The sequence below is a fragment of the Zosterops lateralis genome (assembly GCF_965231275.1).
Source record: "Zosterops lateralis genome assembly, chromosome: 8".
Classification (NCBI taxonomy): domain Eukaryota; kingdom Metazoa; phylum Chordata; class Aves; order Passeriformes; family Zosteropidae; genus Zosterops; species Zosterops lateralis.
The window spans coordinates 12,394,553-12,419,274 of record NC_139768.1 but is presented as its reverse complement, the minus strand read 5'-3'; the positions used below and the strand labels follow the sequence as shown (position 1 = coordinate 12,419,274).

Here is a 24,722-nt window from a genome sequence, read left to right as displayed (position 1 = left end):
GGGCAGCGGGCGCGGGGGAGGGCGAGCGGCACGGCAGGGGAGGGGAGGGGAAAGCCGCTCATGATGTTTAGGGGCGAGGGGAGTCTCCCTGCCCGGGAACCCGCTCAGCGGCCCCGGCTGCCGCGGTCTCCGCCTCTGGGAAGGTAGGACTGTGCCGCAGGGGCTCAGAGAGGCCCGGGCGCCCCTCTCCCCGAGCCCATCCCCGGCGCGTTCGGGCAGCGCAGCCCCTGCTGTCGGGGCGCGGGCTCGGACCCCGCTGCGGGAGCCGGGGCTCGGGGAAAAGGGTCCCTCGGGAGGATCGGGGAGGCGGGCGGGGGTCGTTGTGCGGGAGGGGACCCTCAGGGAGGAGAGGGAGGCGCTGGGCGGTGGCAGCGCTGCCCTCCCCGGGCACAGACCGCGGCCTCGGCACGGCGGTCCCAGCACCAGCCGCATCTCGCACTTAGAAGAACGAAAGCCAATATGTGACTCAGTTTCCCTCTGAGGACCGACGGCAACGGGGCGATAAAGAGTTTGGGAGCCTGTGGGTGGCATAAAAAAAAAAAAAAAAGGAGCTTTATAAGCCAAAAGTATTTGCTGATAAAGTAGGTGGGAAGCGCCAATCTTCGGCATTAAGTCATCAGATGCAGCAGTTAGCTGTCAATGAATTGATGGTTTGCCATCAAACAAAACCTGAACCGCTGAGGTCTGAAATGCTGTAATCCATCACAGGTACTTTCTTCTGGACTGTGGTAGAGTTTCCAGTTGTGTTATTGATTCCTGGATAGTTAAACCACGGATACACTTAATACAGGGAAATATTAAAAATTTAAATACTGCTGCTGCCCTTGTACTGTGCAAGTTGTAAAATACAAGGTTGTAGTTGGTTTTCTGCAGTAAGGCAATCACAGACCGTAGCTGACAGTGAATCTCCTTACCTTGGCTGCTCAATCTCTGTTCTCAGATTTATTTTTTTTTCTCCTGACCTAGTGTTTGTGTTTCTTCTGATGTCATTATTGCTGTGAAGGGATACAGAGATGATGCTAAAGTGTCCCATGGAGAGGAGCAGAGTGGCACTGTGCCTATCTGAGTGCCTGCAGTACTCTGCTGAAGTCCTGCTGAATGCGGCCCCATTCCTCTAAAGGGCAGAGACTCTGTTGCAAAAATGGAATTATCCTAATTAATAATTTAAATATATCAAAATAAATAATGTATACCCTCAAAGCTGTAATAGCAAGCATCTTTTTGTTGTTCCTGTCTTATGGAAATGACAGACTGCTTTAGTGTGAATGAATCCTGACATGATTCTGGAAACTGGGCCAACATATCATTGATTATGCACTTTGAAGAAGAGTGGGAAAGGTAGAGGAAAGATTTACAGTTCTTGAATCTCTTGGCATCGTGTTGTGGCCACAAAAGCCTGCATATAGAAGAAATACAGTTTCTGGGACAGGAAAATTCTGCAGTGAGTCCAACTACAGCAGCTGCTGTAGATGCTGAAGTTATGTTATAAACAGCTTTTCTGAGAATAGCAGCTAGATAATTTCATCTTGCTATGCTATGCTTTTCTGATGTCTAACTGTGGTGCTTTAGAACATCACCTGACTGCATTTTATATGTGGGCTACAGTAAGCTACAGCTGGAGAATGGGTTCAGGAATGGTCTCTCAAATAAACTGGAAATTGAAACTGAACATGCCCTTAGCCCTTGGTATATGCATTATACTTTTCTCCAATGGGAGTATCTCCGTAGTTCAATTCTAGCAACAGTATGTTTTGACACCAAAAAGGCACTTCTCTTATATGAGTCCCACAGGACTGGAAGGAAAAAAAAACAGACAAGATGGGCATAACTCTTTACAGGAGGTGCTACATTTTAAGTTGGATTTCAATGACTGTACAGCTAAACCTTAAGAGCACAGCTTTCCTTTACAAGGAAATCTATGCCAATCTTTACAAGTCAGTCAAGCTGCCACTGAAGAGAGCTTTCTTCTTGAACTGGCCTTAGTGCTCATCTGACCACTCCTGCTGAACTGCAGAATTTAATTTTCTGCCACCCTAGGTCCTGTGACTGTCTGATGTGGTGTCTGCGTGAGTAACCCTGTTGGGGCAAAAAATGTTAGGGATGGAGGGATGGGACAGGAGGGAAGTGGGAGGTGGAAAACAGGGGCTGCCCTTTTAGCAGCAGCTCTCTTTTACATCAGGTCAGCAGTAATGTGAAACAATAATCTTAAATTACAGTAGCTCTGAACTTGTGGTCCACAAAGGAGAAAACATCACTGTAGCTCTAACTTTAGTTCTGCCCTAAATCTAGAATGGGCTAAAGTATGAGACCTGGTGTATCTAAAAATTTTAAGTCACACATGGTACCTACATCATAGACATGCAGAATTAAAAGTATTATACCAACATACTTATTGAGCTGTTTATAAAAGGTTCTAGTATAGGAGATTTCCCAGCTTAATACCTTAATCTATTAACCTCTTAGGTATAAAGGGGTTTTTCCTACTATGTAAGAAAATTTTTGTTGTTGCTAATTTCTTAATGCCCTGCACTAGTTTGTACAGAAAGCAAGAAGTGATCATAATTTGAATAACATCTTTAAATATTGGAAGATATATATCCCCACAGTTTTCCGTTTTTGCAGCCTGAGAAAGTACTTTAACCTTTCTATATAGGTTATGTATTGGAGAACTCCTACATTTTATTGCTCTTTTTCTGACTTAGATTTCTCTATGTATTTTTATGAAATACCAAGTGTAGATATTTACTCCTTAACAGTATTTAGCCAGGAAGAAACACATCAGCCTTCCTGCAGAAGATGATTGCCTCCTAAATCTTCTGGTAAAGTTGTTTAAACTCAACAGCCTCTGATCTGTTGAATCAAAATTAGTTTTGTTAGCCAATTAAAAAAATTGTTCCAATTTTTAATGAAGCAAATCAGAAGGTTTTGCCAGCAGGCCCGAGGAGGCAGCTACCACTGGTATGGAGAGCAAGGGCAGGACAGTCACTGACAACTACATCCATTGGGAGCTGTTGCCAGAGACTACATTTGAGTTTGATTAGGATACAGTAATGTGGAAGCATCAAGAATGCTAGTAAAACTGAGATTTGGTCTGTTCAATCTTTCCTCTTTCTCCATTAAGTCAGTTCTTTTGTTGACAAATGAGGAAATCAGTTTCTAATGCGATTTGATATTGGCACCTTCCTATCTCCTACATGTCTGTGAAGTAAGTTGCCAAATCATTTATTTGTGTGTCTTCATTGTACGAACAGTACTTTGGCATCTGTCATGTTCCTGATTTTCATCTCCTATTTGAAGCCCCCTAGTAATTTGTAGAAAAAGCAAGTAAAGCTAAAAATGGACATTCACATTTGCCAGTAACATCACATTCAGTAACCGCAGCTCTTTTTCCTTCAGCTGTAGCCGTGTACAATTTCAGGGATGCACTGTGCCTCCCAACAAGCCCTGAGGAAGGTACACACGACAATCAGGCAGCTGATTCCCAACCTTAGGACTTCCTGACAGTCAGGGAAAACCAGTGGGGCCATACATGAGGGGCAGTGGCTCATGCTCACCAGTTCCCATCACAGGTACTGCTCACTCCAAACTGGTCATTAAACAACAATGATACTCTGTAATCATCTAGAGGCTGTGTGGAGATAGCTGGCAGTGCATATGGTTTGTCAAATTCAATAAACGCTGTGTTCCACCTCTTTTGTCATGCAGGGAGTATCAAACATGAATCTTAACTAGCCACTAGATGTCAATGTTGCTGTGCTAAAAGGCAAATGCAGTTTTATTTGTTTGGCTGATAAAGTAATTTCCTCAAGAAAAGAACTTCTGTGTTTAAAGGTATTTCCAGTATAGAGTCAGTTACAAAAAATAATCATAGACAAGCCCATGCTATGTCCATTATTTCAAGAGCAGCTGTGCAGTTTTTTTATATTTTGAAGTTGCAGTTACCATTTCAGTGCATAATCATTGTTAGAAAAGTGTCTTTGAAAAATAGCATCTGATTGATCACCAGTTTCCTTGTTCTAAAATCTACTTTGTATAAGTAGCCACAATCATTGTATTGCATTTCACTTGTTAATAAGATAAAATAGAGCAAATAATATAATAGCTAATCCTATTATAAGAGTATTGACTTTCCTTAATTCCAGTTATCTACGGACATTTTCTCTTAATTATTTCTGTTTAACACCACTGGATATCAGTGTCAGATACATTGTGTGGAGACAGAATTTCTAGAACATGAAGACTTCCAATATGATAGGCAATTTGGAAAACAGTTCTTTCGAAAATTTGTGTATCTAAAGGCGGATCCAACAGATGATGGCATTTTAGAAGGACATATGAAGTAGAATTTGACCCATGGACCTTTGTTATTCCTGGCTTCTCTACCTCTAGGGTGAACCAATCTTTGCCATGTCCACAACTACTTACTGCCAAGAGCCCTGAAGGTGCTGCTTCTATTGTCTGTCTACAGAGCATTTTTTTTGAGACCAAAGTGTGGAAATTAGTTTAATAAACAGTCATGGAAAACTGAAGAAGACAACAGTGCACATCCCGAATTCAGATTAAGCTTGTTCTGCTGTTAGGATAAAAACAAATGTTAAAGGCTCTTATTAAAAATAAAGTTGAAATTTCCTGTTAATCTGAAAGTTTCCCAAGAAGTCGAAGATGTGGAAATTGCACCCTTTTTTTCAGCTGATCAGTTTGGTAAACATAATCCCAGTTTAGGCCACAAAGTTAGAAAATACAGCCTAAATAACCTTATTTATTCCCTTAGCTCCACCTCCTATGATGCATATAAGGCCTCTCAATACACAATTCACAAGACTTTTTTATTGCTGTTGATAGAAGAGCAGCCTTAGTTTTCATTATCATGGACTGAAGTAGTTGAAGTCCTGCTCCACAGTTTATTTGATGGTCGCATTGCTTCCACTCTTAACATGCTAAAGAATCACAGATACACTATAGAAGAACTATAACTGTTTTAATTGCTAACATCTATTTTAGTTTTCTTGCCTATGACTACAGAGTTATGTAAGAATCTTATATCATCTTGAAAACTAGATTGCTTCTTTCATTCCTTTTGTTGTAATTAAGGGAACACTCAAAGCCTTAACCTTGATCCTAAAACTTCTGTGTACTTCAAAAAATTTCATTAAAATTAAGTTCTATGCAAGTCCTTGTTAAGATGTATAGTGTAAATAATAGCAGTATGATCCTGTAAAGATGAACTGATTCAGTTATGGAAATAAATCAGACTTTGATAAAAAAAATAATCTTAGAATCGACTCCCTCTATTATCTCTGAAGTTTGGGCTTATTTTTGCAAAACATACAGAATTTTACTAAATAAATCCCCTAGAGGTATATTATGTAGACTCCTGTCAAGTGTCCTTTAATCATGTCTGCTAGTCCCACATTTGCTTTGTGGCAGGTGATTTTGGTCTGCGGATCTTAGTCTGGCAACTCTGCTCAGAACAAAGCTCACTACAAGATTACACTTCCATGTAGGTATGCATAAACTTGACTAGTGACTTCACCCTATCAGGAATTTAATTTAAGAGTATGTACAAAATACTACTTCTTAGTTTTATCAACTTGCATTTCAGTAAGTGGAATACAGAAGTTAACTCCTCCACCATATTCCAGTTTTCCTTTGAGGAGATTTTAGAATGCTTAAATTCCCTGAAGTATGAACTATTTCCTAAGAGAGCAAAGAATGCCTAATCTTACTTTTATGGCTAGATCTGTTTTGGTGGAAAGTGACTGATGGCATCCAATTACATAAATACAAGAGAAAGGCAAATTTGTTTTTCCAGTTTGATATCAGAGTTATTATATAAAATGAAAAAAAATGGAAAATAATAAGCTAGAGAGTTAAAATCTAGTAATGTGTAGAAGCAATGTACTTATTTTCTTTAAATTATGTTGTTTCCCAGTGGATTTTTTGGAAGGGGAAAAAATACATGAGCAAAGTTACAGTCCATTGTATTTTTAAACTATAGTGGACAAGATACGCATTCCCTCTTTTCCTGACATGCATTTTTGTGCATAATGTCTACCATGTATATATATTCATAATATTCACTTATGAGAATTGAGGAAAGGTACAGATCATTGACAGGGAGTGTCTGGAATCTGAAGTCTTCTGTATAAAAAGGTGACAGACAAGTCACTGTCATGTGAATCATGCAAGCAGTTACAAGCTATTTGTGTTCCCAGCGTTCCAGAGAACCTGGAAAAGAAAGGTGCCTCAAAGTCTAAGATGTAATGTTAATAGAGATGTACACTCTCATTCTTGCAAATATCTTCCACACAACACCTGTTTTTTAGAGATGTGCTTCATCTTAACTTGGAAGTTGAGCTCTTAACTCAGGAATCCAGAAGGCCAGTCATGAAAACTTGTACTGTGGAGCTGGTAAGATGAGTTCATCACAGTCTTTTCCACTGGTTGTCCTTAAGCAATGAAAATAATTCAGAGATTATTTCCAATATACAGTGTTGCAGTCAGTTGTTTGGAATCTCACAGTCAGGTTTTAAAAAACTAAGATATAAGAGCATAATAAAATGTAATGATGACAGAATCGACCCTCACTTTTCCTTACTATTTCAGTGGGATTGCATAGTAAAGTAGTAGAGGCTGTTAGATTCAGGTTGAGGTGATCAGTAACTGATCCTTCTGTGAAAACTGAAGGATACAGGGATATGAAAAAGCTGCTCCAAGCACTGAAGTAGGAAGAATCAGTTAAAAATTCCTATTTCACAGTTTTTAATGAACATGCTTACAGAGTACTGCTGTGAGACCTCATTTAATTAATAATACCATGAACCATTCTTCTAGAACTGGCCTTTTATTAGTAAAAGTATACTACTGATCGCCAGGGTTTAGAAAGAATAGGGATTATATTTCAATTTAAATACAATTTTATGTTATTTAATCACCAATATCATTAAGACATAAAGTACTGAAATACTATCAACCTTTCTATTCATTCCATGGCACCTAAGTGGAGTGGGAAAGATAACTATCCTAAATGGCAACCATTAGTCTAACTTAGTTACAAATATCAAGTTATGATATTTATAGCCAGCAATACTGAGCTGTGCAATATCCACAACTCTAAAAGTAAAAATGGCAGACTCAAAAAAACACTGAGGAAAGTTATCTACTGCAACTCAAAGGAAATATTGCATCTTGTACTCTGGGGGAGATCCTGCTACTTGCTGAAACCACATTCAATTTGCAAGTGGTAAGTCAAAATGTTAACAGTTACATATCTAGATGACTGCCCCTCCTAAATGGACACAAAACAACCACATAGAAGATAAGGGTCAGGATGTGAAGTGAGATTTGAGTGAAAAAACATTTCCTTTAGCATTTCATAAAATATTCTCTCAAGTCTGCATTACACTGTTCTTAATACATTGCTCATAAAAGATGGATTGTGTTATTTAGATTTATATTAGGATCTGGTTTAATGTTTTTTATCAATCTTGGTTTAGTAAATCCATGCCACTCTTTCCCTGTAAAACTTTTATTTGAACCTCAGCCTTAACAGAGTCAGTGTTATTTTCTTACTTGAAGACATCAATGCCTGCAGAAAAATATGCCCATACAACAGAATACTAAATTGTTCTCCCAGCTAAAAAGATATGTGAATATTAGCTTCATTAATATATGAAGGTACTGTTGTACTGTGATCTAACACCACAGTATGAAAATCAAAGCTTTAAACTTACAATGACATCCATGATTTAAATTGATTTGCAGTTCAGTGCAGCCTTAAGAACAACACAAATACCCCATCCTTGGAGCCTGAGAGTCTTTTTGAAAAGGCATCACAGCCCTGGCCACAGATGCCCATCACATGCATCCACACGGATCCTCAGCAAGGAGGGATTTAGCTGTCTCTGGAACATCACCCATTCTGAATCTATAGCAACCCTCCTCTAATATGCGAAGCTATTTTTAGCAGCAGGGCAGCCTTGAAAACAGCAGGTAAAGCATGAAAAGAATGAATAAGTGGTTGTGGTGCTCGCCTGTGAATAGAAGCTATATATAGCTCTTGAGAGAGAGAGATCTTAATATATATGTGTATATATAATGTGCATATGAAGGGATATCTGTCTCCCTGAGGGGGAAGCAGGGGTGTCAGAAACATAGAGTAGAGCATTATTACTATTTTTGACCTGAGCAGTTATCTAAAAAATCATTATTTCCAATTGTTCTGTTTAAGAAAATAAATTGTTAATGGAATTGGGTATCTTTGATCCAGTCTTTATTTGCAATGAATGTATAGCCTTGATTTCCCTGAGTGAAGAGAAAATTGAACAGCAAGAGACTATTTGCAATTCCAAGCTCCTTTCAGCCATTACTTGCTCCAAGAAATTCTCTAGTGAATTTCTCAGGTCCCCCTTTCCATGCCTGGGAGCCAACATCTCAGTTTCTGTGATGTTAACTGTTCTCTTGAGTTCCCAAACCTGGGTTTTTTTTGTCCTTGTCTTTTTCTCTTATATATTCATCCATTTGCTTCTAAAAAAAATCTTGGGGAAAAAAGGCCACATGTGCCTTTGTTTAATCAGTACTGTGTGCCATTTATTTAGCTGGGGAGCTATATTGCTTCATGAAGGAGCTTATTACTTCGTACTGATGTGTTATATTGAGCCTGGGAATTAGGCCCACCAGTTTTAATGGCTCTGCCCAAATCACAAAGCAGCAACAGTGGAACCTTACAGATGCCTACAAGTGATTGGTGTCAAAAAGAAAGTCAGCTGTATAGTATTTGGATTATTGTTTTAGAAAAGTGATAATTAGGAATCATTTTGCACTGAAAATGTGAATGTTACCATGTTCAAGGTAGGGACAATCCTTCAGCTTCTGAGCAGTCATAACTAAAATGTGTATTTCTCTGTTGCTATGAAAATTATATTTAAAACTACAGTCAGTTCTTAGATAAAGATGTTGTGTTGGTTTTGTTCTCCCACTGCAGAGGGAAAGGGCCAGCAGCCAAAAGAGCAAATCTTTTCTTAAAGCTGTACTAAATATGTAGCATATTGGCATATGAGCAAACAGATGCAATGAAATTTTCAGCACTCTGAAGTCTCCTCTGCAGGGTGAATGTGGTTTGTAAGAAAAAGGGACCTTGGAGTTCAGCTTGATGCAGTATTTCACTTAATGGAGAATCTGTGCTGGGTTTGTGCAATGGCAGCATGCCTGCCATAATGTGGGGTGGGATGTCAGGCAGATTTGGTACTTGCTTAAGGTAAAAAGGATTAACTCTTACTGAAATAAGGTATTTTTCCAAATTTCTTGAGTTGTCGAGAACAATAAAAACATCAGTAAAATACACTTGTAGAGCTATCACCAACAACCCGTTAGAATGTTTCAGTGCTGATCCAAATCTCTGTTTTGTAAAGCATGTCAATTAGCAATGATGAAACAATATGTGTTTGATGAGGCACATCCTTCCTATTGTGCAGTTCATTATGTCCATGGCACTCCAGCAAGGCTTCTGCTTGAAGTATTTCAGTGACTTCAGTGGTGCTAAGATTTCTTCCATTGTAAATTATTCAGGACATAGGAGCCCGTTTTTAACAAGTAAAGACTTTCTCCTCAAAAGCCTGTTGTCGCTGCCATGTAACAAATAAATTTCCTATGTACATTTAAATAAATAATATTTTGTTACTTCTTTTCTGTCTTCAAAATGACAAGGAAAATCAAAGACAAGTTTATGAAGATTAGAATTATTCTTCAGGGAGCCAGTGCCATGAAAAAGTACAGAAGGGCATGTAAGATAGCACAGGTCAAGGAAAGGATTTTGTAACATGCCGTCTGTTTTTAATTAGCATCTTGGCACACTGGAAGAGCTCAGACATTTTTCCATGAAGAAATGTATTACAGACTTTTCTAGCTGCCAATTAAATGGCATTTAGCTACACTGACAGTAGTATGTTGTTTTGGGTCTGCAGAAAGCACTTGCTCATGATAGAAAATCTGGGACATTTTGTTTTGTATACAGAATTATTACTGGACTGGATTTTCTATCCCTCCTATTTTGAATGTAGGCATGAAGGATACCTTCTATGAATAAATAGCAAATTAAGAATGCAAGGAGCTGGCAGAGTGCAGATGATAATTACGAAGTGTCGGTTTGTATATACCTGTTGAACTTCTGTCCTCCAGTTAGATGATAATTTTTAAAGAATGGTAGGTAAATACTGGGGTGTTTTATGAGGTTCATATTTTGTCCTGTTCGGTAGAGACTGAGGAACTTTGTCACCAGTTCTGTCCTATGGTTCATTTAAATATGAGCATTTGTAACATGAAACTGCTGCTCAAGTGTGCAGCTCCCTATGCATTTTCTCTAACAGTGAAACCAATGCTCTCTGCCCACTCCTGTCCTCAGCTGCTTGTTCTGGCTCTGGCAATTTTGAGGGTGGAGGGGCAGGGTAGGTTTGAAAGATTTGGGCTAGTTTTGGGTTTTATTTGTTTTCTGGTTCTTTTACCAGCTAATTTATTTAATCCAGTTTAGAGAATAGCATTAGGACAGAAACACTAGCAGTGATCTGTGGAAGAGAGCAGAATCAATAGTACTTGCAAGACTTGGGAAGAGAGAAATCATCCTCTTAAGGAAAGCATTGCACAGAAATATGTTCTTAAAAATGACCATGCCAGCTCTGAAGAAGCTGGCAAATACAAACTAAGCATAGATTCTCTCACTAGTATTGTGGTTTTAATGTCTGATAGATCCATGTAGGGAAAAAAAAAAGGCAAAAAGTAGCTTGCATATTTGAACAAGACTTCTTGCTGAGAGATTTATACAGAAGGCACTTAATCTTACCATAGGATGTATGCTGGGTGATGAGTGTGATGTCAGTTCCACTGAAATGGATGGGCATGTCATCTGTCTCAGAACTGTCCCCATGTCCAACATGGGAGAAGTTAATCTTCCCTGAGTAAACTACAGGCAAATTTTCTTTGAGAGTTGTCTTGAAAAATTGAAAAAAAATCCATATTTCTGCAGCAGGTGGAGACCTCGTGTTCTTTTATACTGTTTCCTTTCTTACACTTCCCCCTGTATTAGGTGTGGTATCATTTCCTGCTGTGAACCATGAAGTAGCACAGCATCATACATCTTTGATTTGGGCTCTGGTTTGCTCTTAGAGCTTGTATGTTTGCTCTTTCATTTCCCCCACAACTTTAAATATCCATTGTTAGCATTTTCAAGGCAAAACACAGACAATAGAAGCAAAGCAAGAACTGTTTGTGTAGGTCTGGACAAAAGTGGCTGGTTATCAGGAGAGCAGTTAACGTGATGCTGCTGGGTTGGGTGCTGCAAAACACACTGGTTTATAACAGAGCTTAGAAGCAAATAAAGCATCAAGAATCATAAGGATGTTGAAAGTTCTTAGTTGCAACAAAATAAAACCTAGAAATAGATTAATTTTGCCTGGCTTCCCTTTGAAAGAAATATATTGTGCATCTGTTTTTCTTAAAGAGAGATCATTCTGAGATCAGCACATCTCTCCTGACATAATTTTTGTCATTGGTCAAATTCTGGTGTACCTGAACCAGCAAAGAAGTTCCAGAGACACCTGCACATTCACCAGGATATGCTCAGTGGAGCAGGTGTTGTACATCACTATGAAATTTTGGCCATGAGAGCTCACTTCAGAGGTGATCGCTCTAAGTCCATAGTGAACTGTGAACTGGCCACTTCACATAAGGGAAAGGAGACCACCCTCCAAGTCTTTCTTTCCTCCAAAGCTGGCAGCAGTTAAGCAGCCATTTCCTCGGCTTTTTGACTCGGGGACTGGCCTGGTTGTTCTGCTTTTAATGAAACTGGTATAATAAGGAAGGATAGCCATAATACAAACCTGTACAGATAGGATAGGGCAAAGACAGCAGAGTTTTCCAAATAAAAAGTTTTGGGCAGAGTTGTGATCATTCCCAAGTTTGTCTGTGCTATGAGCTGTTGTAAAGGTATCTCAAGTTTCATTATTCCTAACCTGCAGAAGGCCTCTTCCTGGCAATGACTCCTGGTGCCAGATCCACCAGGAAGCGTAGTCTTTTCAGAACTGTTTAGAATTCACAAGACTTAGTTTTGTTTATTGAAAGCACAGCCTCATTCTCAGCTGCTTTAAATTTGCCATTTGCTGCAGGATTTCTTAAAAGGGTGGAGCCAAGAGAGCAGAAACTCGGACTCAAAATGAGGTATTTGTAGGAGTCTTTGATCTCAAAATCCTTCAGCTCCGAACACAGTGGTGACATAGCAATGACAATGTTTTGTTCTTTAGGAGGCCCGTGAATACTGGGTGCGATTCGAGCTATTGCCCATCGGTGTGGTGTAATAATATGGGCTTAACACCAAGCACAGTAAAGTCTCATCATCACCATCAGTGGGTTTTGGATTAGGCTATGTATGTGCAGGCAGCTCATCCTGAACAGAGAAAAGGCAACACAGTTTTCTAAAAGCAAGATGAAATTAAGGGTAACTGTAACGGGATATAGATCTGCAAAGGGCAATGTAATGAGCATGAAATCACAGCAAGATTATTCAAATTTTTGGTAATGAAAACATTCTAGTCTAATGAAAATATGCAAATATAGTCATTGGCATGGAGTTAACACCTTGAAAAATATTAAATATTTTTAAAGTAATTTTTGTTCTATGTTCTGACCATTTGTATTTGCTGTCCTCTAATTTTTTTAGCAAACAGGTTTACTTGTGGAAGTCTTAATATTTTAACCAGATATTGGAGAATATGTGCTAAAAATGTATGCTTAGATATTAATAATAATGATGATGATGATGATGATGATGTTTGCTGTAGAAATGAAGCCATGGAAGTTGTGCTAAGTGTGACCAAAGAACCACAAGCACTGGTGGCTGGTGAACACCTCTAGTGGCAGCAGGCAAAAGTAGCTTTAATTTTGACTGTCACATACTCGCACCGAGATTTTTACTAGATGGTTGATTATCATCAAAAAATTGTTGTTACCAAACAATTTGGATACATTGGAAGAAACAGCAGTTCGTGTTTCACCCCGCAGAGCCACCGCGTGGGAACCATGGCTCCCTCAGGCGCGGGTGGCTGTGGCGGACGCCGCAGAGGTGAGCGAGCTGTGAGGGCACATTGCTGCAGGGAACCCTCGGGCAGGGGCTCCTGCCGCCGCCACACGAGGGCTGGCACGGCCGTGAGGCGATGGGGGCCCTGAGGGGCGGCCCTGGCTCTCCCCGGCCCTGCCCGGCCCAGGCCGCTGGAGCGGGCCCCGCCCGGAGCCGCCGCGTTGCCGGGAGACGGGCCCGGGCTGTGTCCCCGAGCGGTGGCGCTGGGCCTGTCACCCCCAGCCGGGCTCCCCCTGCCGTGTCCCGGAACGCGCCCGGCCGCCGCCCCCTCCCAGCACGGCACGGCACAGTCCAGGCTTTTCGGCTAGAACGCCAAGTGATGGGAAGCAGAGCGAGGAGCGCGTCCGCAACTCCCTCATCCCCCCTACTGGAACCTGTCAGAAAGAGAAAGGAATGAATGTCGAGTCTCATTGTGGGTAGTCAGTACCTGGAACAGGCGGGCAGGGAGCGGGGCCCAGGGGCGGGCGCTGGGCCTGGCACAGCAGGCTCTGCCCGCTCCGCCGGGCCGCGCACAAACAGCCATGGCACGGCCGGGGTGAGCCAAGTGCCGCCGGCCCCGAGAGGAGCTGTGCCACCCAAAACCCATCGCCGCTTTGTTTTTAAACTGCCGCATGGCAGGAAATGAGATGCTGAGCTTGGCAGAAAAGGACCCTGGAAAATGTGGCTGTGCCTGTCTTTTGATGGGCCGTTATAAATATTCATAATATTGCAATTTTGGGAAAAGCGATTGTTTCGGCATGTGGTTTGGAATAGAAAACTAACTTCCAGGCGGTTCTCTGCATGGACAGAACTGGAGTCAGATTGCTGCTCTGCTGCAGAATGTGCTTTTGTTACTGAAGGAAACACTACACTGCAAAGTTTTCAGGAGGTTCACACTGTGGCTGGAGTATTAATTAAAGAGAAGAGCCTAGGTAATTAATTGATGGTGGGTTTCAGTGAATGAGCCAAAGGAAATGAAACACGGGGTTTCACCATCAATGGCAAAATATTGCCATGGCAATGGGTAGCTTTGCCAGGAATAAACAAACAAACAACAGGCCTCTTTAAAAGAGAGAATTTTCTGTTCTCACCTCACCATGTCTGTGCCATTGGACATCTTGGAGGGGAGAAGATGGTGTAGCCTACTTAGCAAGTCCTACAAATCCAGCTTCCTTCTCAGTAGGTACAATTAGATCATTTCCAGAGCAAGAAGTCACTTTTATACTGGAGGATGGGAAGGCATCAACATTTACTTAATAATGATTTCAGTGCCTTGGCTGCTGTAATTCTGTTCCATTTTCTTACAGAAGGTGAATGGGCTCAAAAGTAACCTGTGTTTCTTAAGAGCAAAAACATGGGCCCACACTTAAATTAATAAAGACCTTTACAAAAGCACAACAGAGAGAGCAAGGGAGCTGAGAAAGCACGAGTTGCCCTTCCTTCCACGGGCTCAGATGCCTGGTGGGAAGTGAACTCATGCGCAGGCAGTGCTGTCCTCTCCCAGCAGGGCCCTTGAAGGTGGCCATCTGCCTCTGAAAGCTGCCTGGACATTTCTGGCTGCACCCAGTCCCTCAGAGGATGCAATCCCACCACCCAGTGTGAGCTCTGGGTGTCTCCCCTCATCCCAGAGAGGTGGACCTCAGCCACCACCCAGTCAAGGACTGAGCAGTGCTGGAGTCCTGCCTTGTATCCACAGACTGAATTTCTTGCAGTTTTGCAGGCTGTTGTTCTGCCCATAGCCTATTAAATCCCTGGTGGGCACCTGGATATGCACTGAGGCCTTGCTGGGATTGTTTCTGAGGAAGATAGACACGGCCTGATGTTGATCTTGGGATTTTGTGGCTTGTAGAGCAGGAGCAATGGGTCAGAGTCAGGTGGCCATGTGAAATCAAAGGAGGGGTAACCAGAAGTCAAAAGAGATCTCCTCATCAGGAGATGAGGTGTCTCCTGGTGAGGACACAGCATCCGTGTGAAGGAGCTAAGAGTGAGCCTGACTGTATTAAATGTTTATACCACTGGGTTGACCTCAGTAGTGTTTGTGAGCTGTCTAATGTAAACAGTCCAACGAGGAAGTGTTAAGACCTGTTAAGGTTTGCAAAATTCGTCTAATAGCAATACCATATTGAACAAAACATCATCCGGTATGGCTTCCCAGCCATTTGGCATTTGTTTGTTTTGTCTTACCATTCTTAATAAAATAATACTTAGGTGCTGTAAAATATTTAATGTAGTTTACTGTAAAGTCTTCAGGCTGAGGATGTATCTGAGAGAGCACTCATACCATACCTAGCACTCATTTTGATTGCAGCCTCCAGGCAGTATTGTAAAGGTTCATTATTACCACCAAGATCTGTCCTTATCCTGTCACTCTTCAAAGAAGGTCCATTCTTAACTATGGGTTTAACACAGCTGGTATTTAAATGATAATTTTGTTTCCATCTAAAATGATCAAACCAGTTTCAAGAAAATACATTTTTTAACTTGAACTTTAAATTAATGTTGTCCATATAGAACTGTGCTTGATCCACCTATGCCTTTATTTAACCAGCTCAGAAAACATGCAACAAATAAGAATTCCTTTTCTGGAAAAAAAAAAAAAGGGGGGGGGAGGGGGAGAAAAAAGAAAAAAAAAAAGGCGCTGTATTTGGGGTCTATTTTGCATGAGAAAATATTTTGTTTAGGAATGACAGTCAAAGGCATTCTCTCATACATTGTAATATTTTCCATGTGTGGCAGTTTGTTTTTCAGTGGTACAAATATGTGCAATAAAGGCCGAGGATAAAAATTAATCTAACAGTTTTTGCAGCAGTGCTTTTGATGGTTTCATTCTATTTCATTTTCCTGTGGATACTGCCATTAGTTCTGCTATTTGCAATATGTGAAACATAATTCTGAAAGGTTCATGAGGTTGTAGGATCCAGTAAGAGATGACTGATTTCTCCCCCCACACACATACACTCCACCCCACACCCACTCACCCACCCACCAGCAAAACATAATGCTGTACTATTTTTGGAAACAGGGAAAGGGCCTCCCTGTGAAAACAGAAAGCAGTGTATTTCTCAGTTACATCACTTTGCAATCTAATGCTGTGTTGTGCTCAGTGTTTTTGTGGTGATGCAAGTCTTTTTTTTTTCTTTCCTATTTTTTTTTTTTTTCGCTTCAGCCGGTTGGATTTTCCCCATCTTACAGCACCTCGCAGGTTCTTCTCTGAGCAGTACGTTGCCTGAGTGAGTGGAAACATACAGATCAGCTGCAGGTTTCTATCTACAAAAACAGAGTGAAAGAGAAAGAAAAGGGTTGGGAAAGCAGAGACAAATATTGACCTGGACTTAGAGAAAGACATCCAATGGCTGAATAAAGAACCCTGTTCATGTTTTGGGATATTCTTTCAACTGGCTGGAACGAGAGCGGATCAAAAGAATGGGAAATGCCAGCAGACCCTTTAGAAGAATTGCTTATTTCTTATGCCTTTTATCTGTGCTTTTGCTGACTGAAGGGAAGAAACCAGTGAAGCCAAAATGTCCTGCCTGGTGTACTTGTACCAAAGATAATGCTTTATGTGAAAATGCCAGATCTATTCCTCGCAGCGTTCCGCCTGATGTTATCTCACTGTAAGGGCTGTAAGCATTTGGTTATTTAATTTATGATTTAAAATGAACTAGGATGTGTGGTGTTTTCAGTGCATACAGAAGGATGCTTGCTGCAGGGAGTACCTCCAGCATTCAGAATCATCAGCTAATGTGTTAAAATTGTGCTGCATCCTTGAATCCTGATTTTATATCTCTTTCATCTGTCTGTCTGTCTGTGTATGTGCACACATCTCATTATATACCTTCTAGTATAGTACATGAAATCTGTCACATTATATTTGGGTGGGGAGGGGAGGGAGAAGGTAATTTTTTTTTACTTACATAAATAAATTTCTCTGTGATCACCAGATCAGTATTATAATCATGGATATATGAGGCTACATTAATGTATGGTTGTTTTTTTCTTCTTTACAGATCCTTTGTGAGATCTGCTTTTACTAAAATCCCAGAAGGGAGTTTTTTGCTCACACCATCTCTGCAGCTTCTGTGAGAAATATTTAAATGATACATTTTTTGTTATGAAATGTATATGTCTTCATAAATATTTCAGAATGGGTCTTAGTATTAATTTTATAAGAAACAGCAGCAGAGGATTTATGAGATCATAAAATACAAGACTTTTTAGCCATTTGAAAGATAGTGCATGTTTAATTTTTACATAGTATTTTGCAAGGCTGTTGTCAGTATTACTTTGAATGCTGACATGCTGAAGCTTTTGGTGACAGAATGCATGTTATCTTCATTATACTTTAATTAACATTACAGTAAGGACTTAAGTATTGCAACAACTATTCTTGTTTATTTTCTGCATTCCTGGGACCTGATCCCAGTGTAAAGCTGTCCATTTGCAACTCCCATGGACTGTGAGCTCAGAACCCCTGAGATCAGGCCCGTCACTGCAGTGGGACAGGTCCTGAAGTCCTTTTCCATGCAAAATTGCCATTGACTTCTGTGGAAGTTTAGTCACTTCAGTGCGAGTTTTGCCTTCCTAGTACCTGGATTTGACCCTGTTTGTTATTTCATGGTCTTAAAAGTAATGACGATTTTCTTCCAATTAAAGACTGAAGTAATTATTTCAAAACCAAGTACTGTGATGAGGTATACACAGAAAGATATTTTTTGGGGATGTTTAACTATTAGCTGCATTTCAGCATAGGGTTTTTACAGGCTCACAGGCTTTCCTAGAAATGTGGGCATACGATTATATAATTGTGAGCTATAGAGAGGTAGAGGGGGTGTAACCTGAACTGTTTATAGTGGATGTGCTGCCAGCCTGACACACACCCAGATTTGTCTCAGAAATCCGGCAAGGCAGACTTCCCAGTGTGATCAAAACCCAAATCGGATGTCTGTCCCAAACCGACTTCCCGTGCACTCTGGATGTGGTCAGAGGTGTAATGTTGATTTACTGGAGCTCTCTGGCTCTTAAATTAAACTGGTGGCGTACCGATAGCTGAAGCCCTGACCCTGTCTGTACTCTGCTACCTCAAGTGGAGCTGATAAGGAGGTGCAGACATACTGTACAATTTTGGATACAGGGTAAATAGGTAAATGCAGTTACTATGGAAACCTAAATGCTTTTCCATCGTGCTTTATTCTAGAGAAGCTTTTCCCAGGTGGTCATAGATCACAAAAAGGACACATTTCACATAATTTCTACAATGGACCTTTCAAAAGAGAAGGGGGAAAAAAAAGCAGCAGCACTGGTGGGGCTTGTATCTGAAGAGAGTGAGTAGGACATCATCTCTCTTGGCTACGATACACCACCACCTACACTTAGCAATCCCACTGCAAAGCAGGCAGAATTGGGCATGGTAGAGTAGGACAGACACAGTCATCTTATTTTGAGTTATTATAGTGCCTGGCACAGTGGGCTTGGGCAATGTCTTATGGCATTTTGGTAATGATAACGATTTCCATTTCTACTGCACAATGAGATGCGTGTTCTACACTGCTGCTCATAAATGCTGCAACAAAAACTATGACCCTAGAAAAGCAGGATTTGTTCCACTGTGGGCTTTGATCTGTTTTCCAGGTATATTTTTAACATGGTAGTTGAACTGCTTGCCATCCTTGGAATGTCAGGCTGCTGATCTAAGGCAAATGACTCCTTAAACACAGACCATAGGAGCAGGATTGTATCTGTGGGGACAACACTGCAGTTTGTATGTGGAAAAGAAAAAATTTTCATCTTTGGCAGAAGATAGTACGGGAAATAAGAATATGGAAAATTTACGCTAAATAAACATTACAGGAGGTTTTAGCTTTGCATGATTATAGCTGTATTGGTAGGTTTCATTTATCCAACAGCAAGATTTAGCAGCTTATATGTATTTCTATAATAATATAAATACATGTAGAAATAGTCTCTGGCATTATGTTTTTAAAGTCCAAATGTAATTAAATATCTCCAGTACACCAGTCACAGATTCCTAAATATGGTGTAATTCTGCCACTTTTATTATTTACTACTATTTTTAATGTAGTAGCACCAATGGTCTCTGGAAAAATCATGGTCTTGAGCTAAACGCTACTCGTAACTCTCAGTCCAGGAGACCATTTCTTGTGTAGTATGGATGGTATGGTCTGTGCTCTTCATGTGACAAGAAAAGTACAAAGAACATACACACCTACGGTGAAGTGCCAGCAGGAGTGTTCCCTAAATGTAGAGAAAACCTCCCAGGTCTCATCTTCATCACTTTTATCTCTGTGTTATCAGCAATGTGCTGAGGGTGCCCTTATAAACTAATGACATGAAAGTTCACAGAAAGAAGAGGTAATCATGGTATGAGGATTTGTACTTGCTAGCCCTGTACTGTTCCTACCAAGTGTTGCAGTCCCTAGGTACAGTGCCATACCTTCAGCCTCTATGCCCAGAAGCAGCAACTATGGTGTTTGAAGACAAACTGGGGGAAAAAACACTTTGTGCATCAAATGCATCTGATACAGCCATTGGGGAGAGATATGAGTTGGAAGGCAAATGAACTCACCAAGTGCAAGACCTATGCTATAAGCCTGGCAATTTCTAAAATAGCAATACTATTTAAGGAGATACCACTCTGTTCTCTAAATTATAGAGTGCAAAAAAGGAAAAAAATTATCCAATAAAATCACATCAGAAAAGTAAAATTAGTTGCGGGATTTAATAAATTGGTTTTCTGGTCCAAGAATTCTATAAAAATACTTGTTTTCTCTAAAATTGAAGTATTCCTTGATTTTGACAAAAAGGAAGAATTTCCTGCTTGTGTCTTTTCATATACTTCATATAGGAACATACTGAAAGTGGAAAAAGCACAATCTGCAACAGCCAACTGAGAAAATAAATTACCTGCAATTTATTCTGAATGTAAACGTCAAAAAAGACATTAACTCATAAAGTGGATTCATTAGTGCTTGGAAATCTTGCATTCCTGAATGTCTAAGGATGCCATAGTATGAATCTATTTGTCCATCAGGTCAATTGATTAAAATATAGATGTGCATGTAGTATTCCACTGGGGTAAAGTTCATCGTACTTTATGATGTCTCACCACATTAAAGTGTGGCAGTCCATGGCTAGATTATAATGGACAAATGCAAACATGGCTGATAAGCATAAATAAAGCTGGAAAAATCAATGCTTGTCCACTTTTAATGCTTACAAAATTACATAAAATTAAATATGTTGCTGGTATTTTTACTGTTAGATGCATACGCCAAGAGTATCTCCAAGCGGTATGAGGTCTTAAAAATAATTCTGACTTGAACACTGACTGAATTTAAGAGATTTTTCTTTTTTTTTTTTTCCCAGTAACTTTCAGTACCCTCAGGTTAAATACACTGAGAGGTTTAACTTAAAAGTTAAAGGATTTTCCTTCCTGTCAGTGTTGCAAATTCAACCTGATGTCTGGCTAACCAGCAATTTAAACCAAGACAATATAAACCTCTGTAGTACTTGAAGATTTCATTGTTGTCGTAGTGTATCTCCAGAGGCACTTGTACAATCCCATTGTTTCACTGGCATGATAAACCCACATTAACATCCCACAGAAGTCAAAGGAATTTAATCAGATGGCTGCAGTAGACAATTGTTGAATCCTTCCCTTTGCACCTCAATATGGTGCAATATATCAGCCTTACAGTCCTATAGTGCTTGCACCGAAAAAACCATGAAACCAGGCAGTGGAAATTTGGCCTACCATGACTTGCTGAACCATTTTCTAAAGCTCCTGATAACCTAACCATCTTTTCTTTTGCATTTCTTTATGCAGGTTGTTTACGTCCAATACTTTTGATGTTATTAGTGATGATGCTTTCATGGGCCTTCCTCATCTAGAGTATTTGTGAGTGGACAGAAGTACATTTCCTGAAATTATTAAGTAGAGTGGGTGGGCTTCCAAGTTACAGGCAGTGCTTTGACCAGAACCCCTTTATGACCCATTACAGGTTCATAGAGAACAACAACATTAAGTCAATTTCAAGAAATACATTCAGAGGACTGAAATCTTTAATTCACCTGTAAGTAAACTTGGTATACTTAATATGTTTTAATATGTTTAATTTCTGATTCTCATATATAATTGTTCATGGATATGTAAGTGGTATTAATAATAATTTAATTAGAATGTTAATCTTTGTGTTTCCACCAAAGGCTTCCAAACTGTGGTATGTGTAGAAGGCAAAGACACAAACAGGTTCCAAGCAGTTCATGTTTGGCAGTAGTTCCCTGACTTTCTCTGCTTGGAGCACAGGGGATTTCCAGCTGAGCATGTAGGAGCAGGGAGAAGTGTGAATTAGGAATCTTGGCACTGATGAGGTGAGTCCCAGTTTGGGACTTGGAAAGGAGGAAGGTGGGAGCTGTGGTTAGGAATGTGAGAGGCTGAGGGATGGACGTACACCTCTTCCCAGGTACCCCAGTCTGACATGGATCCAGGAGAATATTACAGCCATTCTTGGGACAGGCCATCACTGTCTGTGCCTGTGTCCACTTAAGACAGTAATACTATACAGAAGAATTTGGCAAAATCAAACTTGAAAATTCCTACCCAGAATTTTAAATAGTAGACTTGCAACAAGATGTATTTTTTATGACTCACTGATCTACTTCTTCCCTTCTGCACCTACCCTACTCTTCACCCTGTCCTCTCCTGCATGCAAGCAGGAGCTTCCCACAGTCAGGATCTGTCACACTGGCACTGGGATCTGCTTACCATTCCTGGTGAGCCACTCAGCCCTTCGGCTATCTTGGAAACAGCCAGCTCTTGCCCTCTGACCTGCTGCAGCCCCTTGCTGCATTAGCTGGGAGGGGAAATTAGTCCAAGGCACTCTGGATGTCAATGTGCTGTAGGAGCAATGCTCCCCATGGCCTCACCAGCAGGAGCATTTCTCACACTGTGCTCAGCAGGTGAGACACACATTGGCAACAAATACCTGCAACATTTCACTGCAAACAAGAGTAGCTTCCTTGTCTCTGAGCTAGGGAGACAGTTTTTGTACAGGCTTTTGTCTCTTATCTTACAGGAAGTTTATCTTTTAGCAATAATTTAATTTAATTAGGAATAAGTTTTTTAAAAAACAAAATACACACTGTAAGAAAACAGAAAAAAAAGGCAAAAAAAGAAAAGGAAAAGAAATGAGGCTAAAACGTCTGTAGTGTGTCTGACATGGGTTTATACACAGTTATGAGCACATCTGCATTCTGAAGCATGTCATGTGCATGTCATAGGCAGGGGAGTGGATTCTGACCTTTTGGCCTTAACATGATAAAACCACCAAGAAGGTTTTGTAACAGGGTCATTTAACTTTTTCTTTCATATATTTTGACAGAGGAGAGAAAGCAAAGGTTCTATTTTAAACCGTTAATGCATAAGTATAATAGTTGAATTGCAATTCACCATATCTTCACCACCTAGTAAATGTACCATAAAACGCTTTATGCCTTCCCTTTTGGTCAGGACAAGATTTACAGCTGGCTGAAACCAAGGCTACTGTGACTACTCGTACAGATAAAGTTACTTACGGAATGGCTCTAGGTCTGAGGAAGAGGAAAGAGAGAGAGGGAAAGAGGTACATAAAAAGGCTGTGCACATCCCATAACAATCTGTTTTAGAGGTACAGGCAGAATTATACTGTTGTTAGAAAAAAAAAAAAAAGATAGCTGGATAAGGCTGGTAACTGGGACCCTATCTTCAAAATATTTGCGCACATGAATAGCTTTATATTCACAAATGGGTCCAGTACATTATTTATCATACTCATTTACTTATTTAGTAGCTGCTGCTGCCAGTGAACAAATTGCTTTTCTAAAACAGAGGAAGGCACAGTTTCTTCTCCACAGAGCATATAGTCTAAGGCGAACATCTTGTCTTGCCTGTTACATTGATTTCTGGGGATGCTTCAGAGTTTCCCAAGAGAAAACATGCAAAAGACAGAAGCACATTTGAGGCACAACTGCCATTTCATGCACATTTTTGGGACATAGATTTGTGCATCATGCTGCTATTTTCCATGGAGCAGTATTCACAAAAACAATGAGAAATTTGTGGAAAATAACTGCAAAGGCACCATTAGTTTAATCTGCTTGAAGAACCACTCCCCAGCTTTTGGGGAAAATTGCACATACACATTAAGAATGATCATTTGGCACCCCGAGGCCCTTTTCATTTAAGAAACAAGAGAGTACTTGTGTAGATAAAATATATTAAAAAGAATCATAATAAATGAGCATGCAAATAAGTTCTATGAAGTTAGATAAGATGAACTTTGTTCTATTTATTCTATTTACTTCCTTTTTGCAACATAAATTTTGGAATGCAGTAATCTATCCAAACATTTTTACTTTTATAATGCAATTAAACTTCAATACTTACAGTGTGTTACTGTAAAAGAGAGCTATCTAGAATGTATTATTGTGCAACAGGATTTATTTTCTGGTCAGAGTACATTTAAGAACAAAAAAATTTTGAAAATAATGCATTTTTTTTACTTATTTACTAATTTAATGCCAAAATCTTACAGTTGCCATTGGACGGTAATTTCTATGCACAATATGTAATTTTGATTGCATTTCTCTCAGAGTTGTCACCATTAGTTTAACTGCATGTTTGAGTCAACCTTCACTCTCTTATTATAATACAAATATCATGTAGAGTGCCATCGAGGCAAGACAGTGTTTTCTCATATATAAGTATCCTTTTTAACAATGGGCTATAAAATGCATGACTTTCATTCAAAAATTGGCAAATGCATAAACCTTGCTTAGATTTTTCTGCCAGTCGTACCCATGGCAGTGGCGAACCACTCCTACTCCCAAGTACATCCTCCCTTTTAGTTTGCTATGTAATAACATAGAAAAACAATATAGGGCATTAAACTTGTCTCAGCTTGCAAGTCCACACAGCTTTCTCCATGTGAGTTACCTGACTTTTAAAGAATTGCTCTGGAGCATAAAGTTGGACATAAGTGAAGCACATGATACATTCACCTACAGTGTTACAATCAGATGTACTTTGAAAGTAGTGGAGTCAGAATGGACTAATGGAAGCATCCCATATTTACTGTTACTGATCAGACAAACACTTGTTTTTAGATGAGACAGCAGGCCTAGTACATCTGGGCTTGTTCTTGTATTTAAGTATGTGCCTAAGTGTCTCTGCTTGCCTAGAGAAAGTGTGGTTAATAAATAACATTTATGTTTACAAGTTAAACCAGAAGAGGTTCTAAATCTTATTAGCTACAGATTTTAACTGAGATCTTAATCTAAAATGATTTCTTTCCATTTTTGTTTTTTCTCATAAGTAATAAATAATTCTGTTAATTGGAAGAGGCATAGACTATACCCTATAACATTATTCTTTTTCTGTCATGCCCTCCATGACATCTGAGACCTTTGGCAGACTCACAGAGACAGTCTGACTGAAATGTAATATACTGTTCATTCAAAGCCTGCTCACATTTCCTTGTTACTTTTACCAGCTGGGATACTCAGTGAATTTAAACAAGTTTTCCCAACATTGAAAACTGGGAATTAATAACATTTTTTGGTGCTC

At 40.0% G+C, this 24,722-nt stretch overlaps 1 protein-coding gene across 1 annotated transcript in view; it reads left to right on the top strand.

Annotated features, from left to right (window-relative positions):
• Positions 1-31: 31 nt before the first annotated feature.
• The window catches only part of LGI1 (leucine rich glioma inactivated 1), a 28,529-nt gene continuing 3,838 nt past the window's right edge, over positions 32-24,722 (top strand). Inside the window, exons 1-5 of the mRNA XM_083866953.1 lie at positions 32-143; positions 16,269-16,716; positions 17,110-17,181; positions 20,946-21,017; positions 21,121-21,192. Coding sequence (XP_083723079.1) covers positions 16,526-16,716; positions 17,110-17,181; positions 20,946-21,017; positions 21,121-21,192 — 407 coding nt within the window. The 5' untranslated portion in view covers positions 32-143; positions 16,269-16,525. The remainder of the gene's footprint in view (positions 144-16,268; positions 16,717-17,109; positions 17,182-20,945; positions 21,018-21,120; positions 21,193-24,722) is intronic.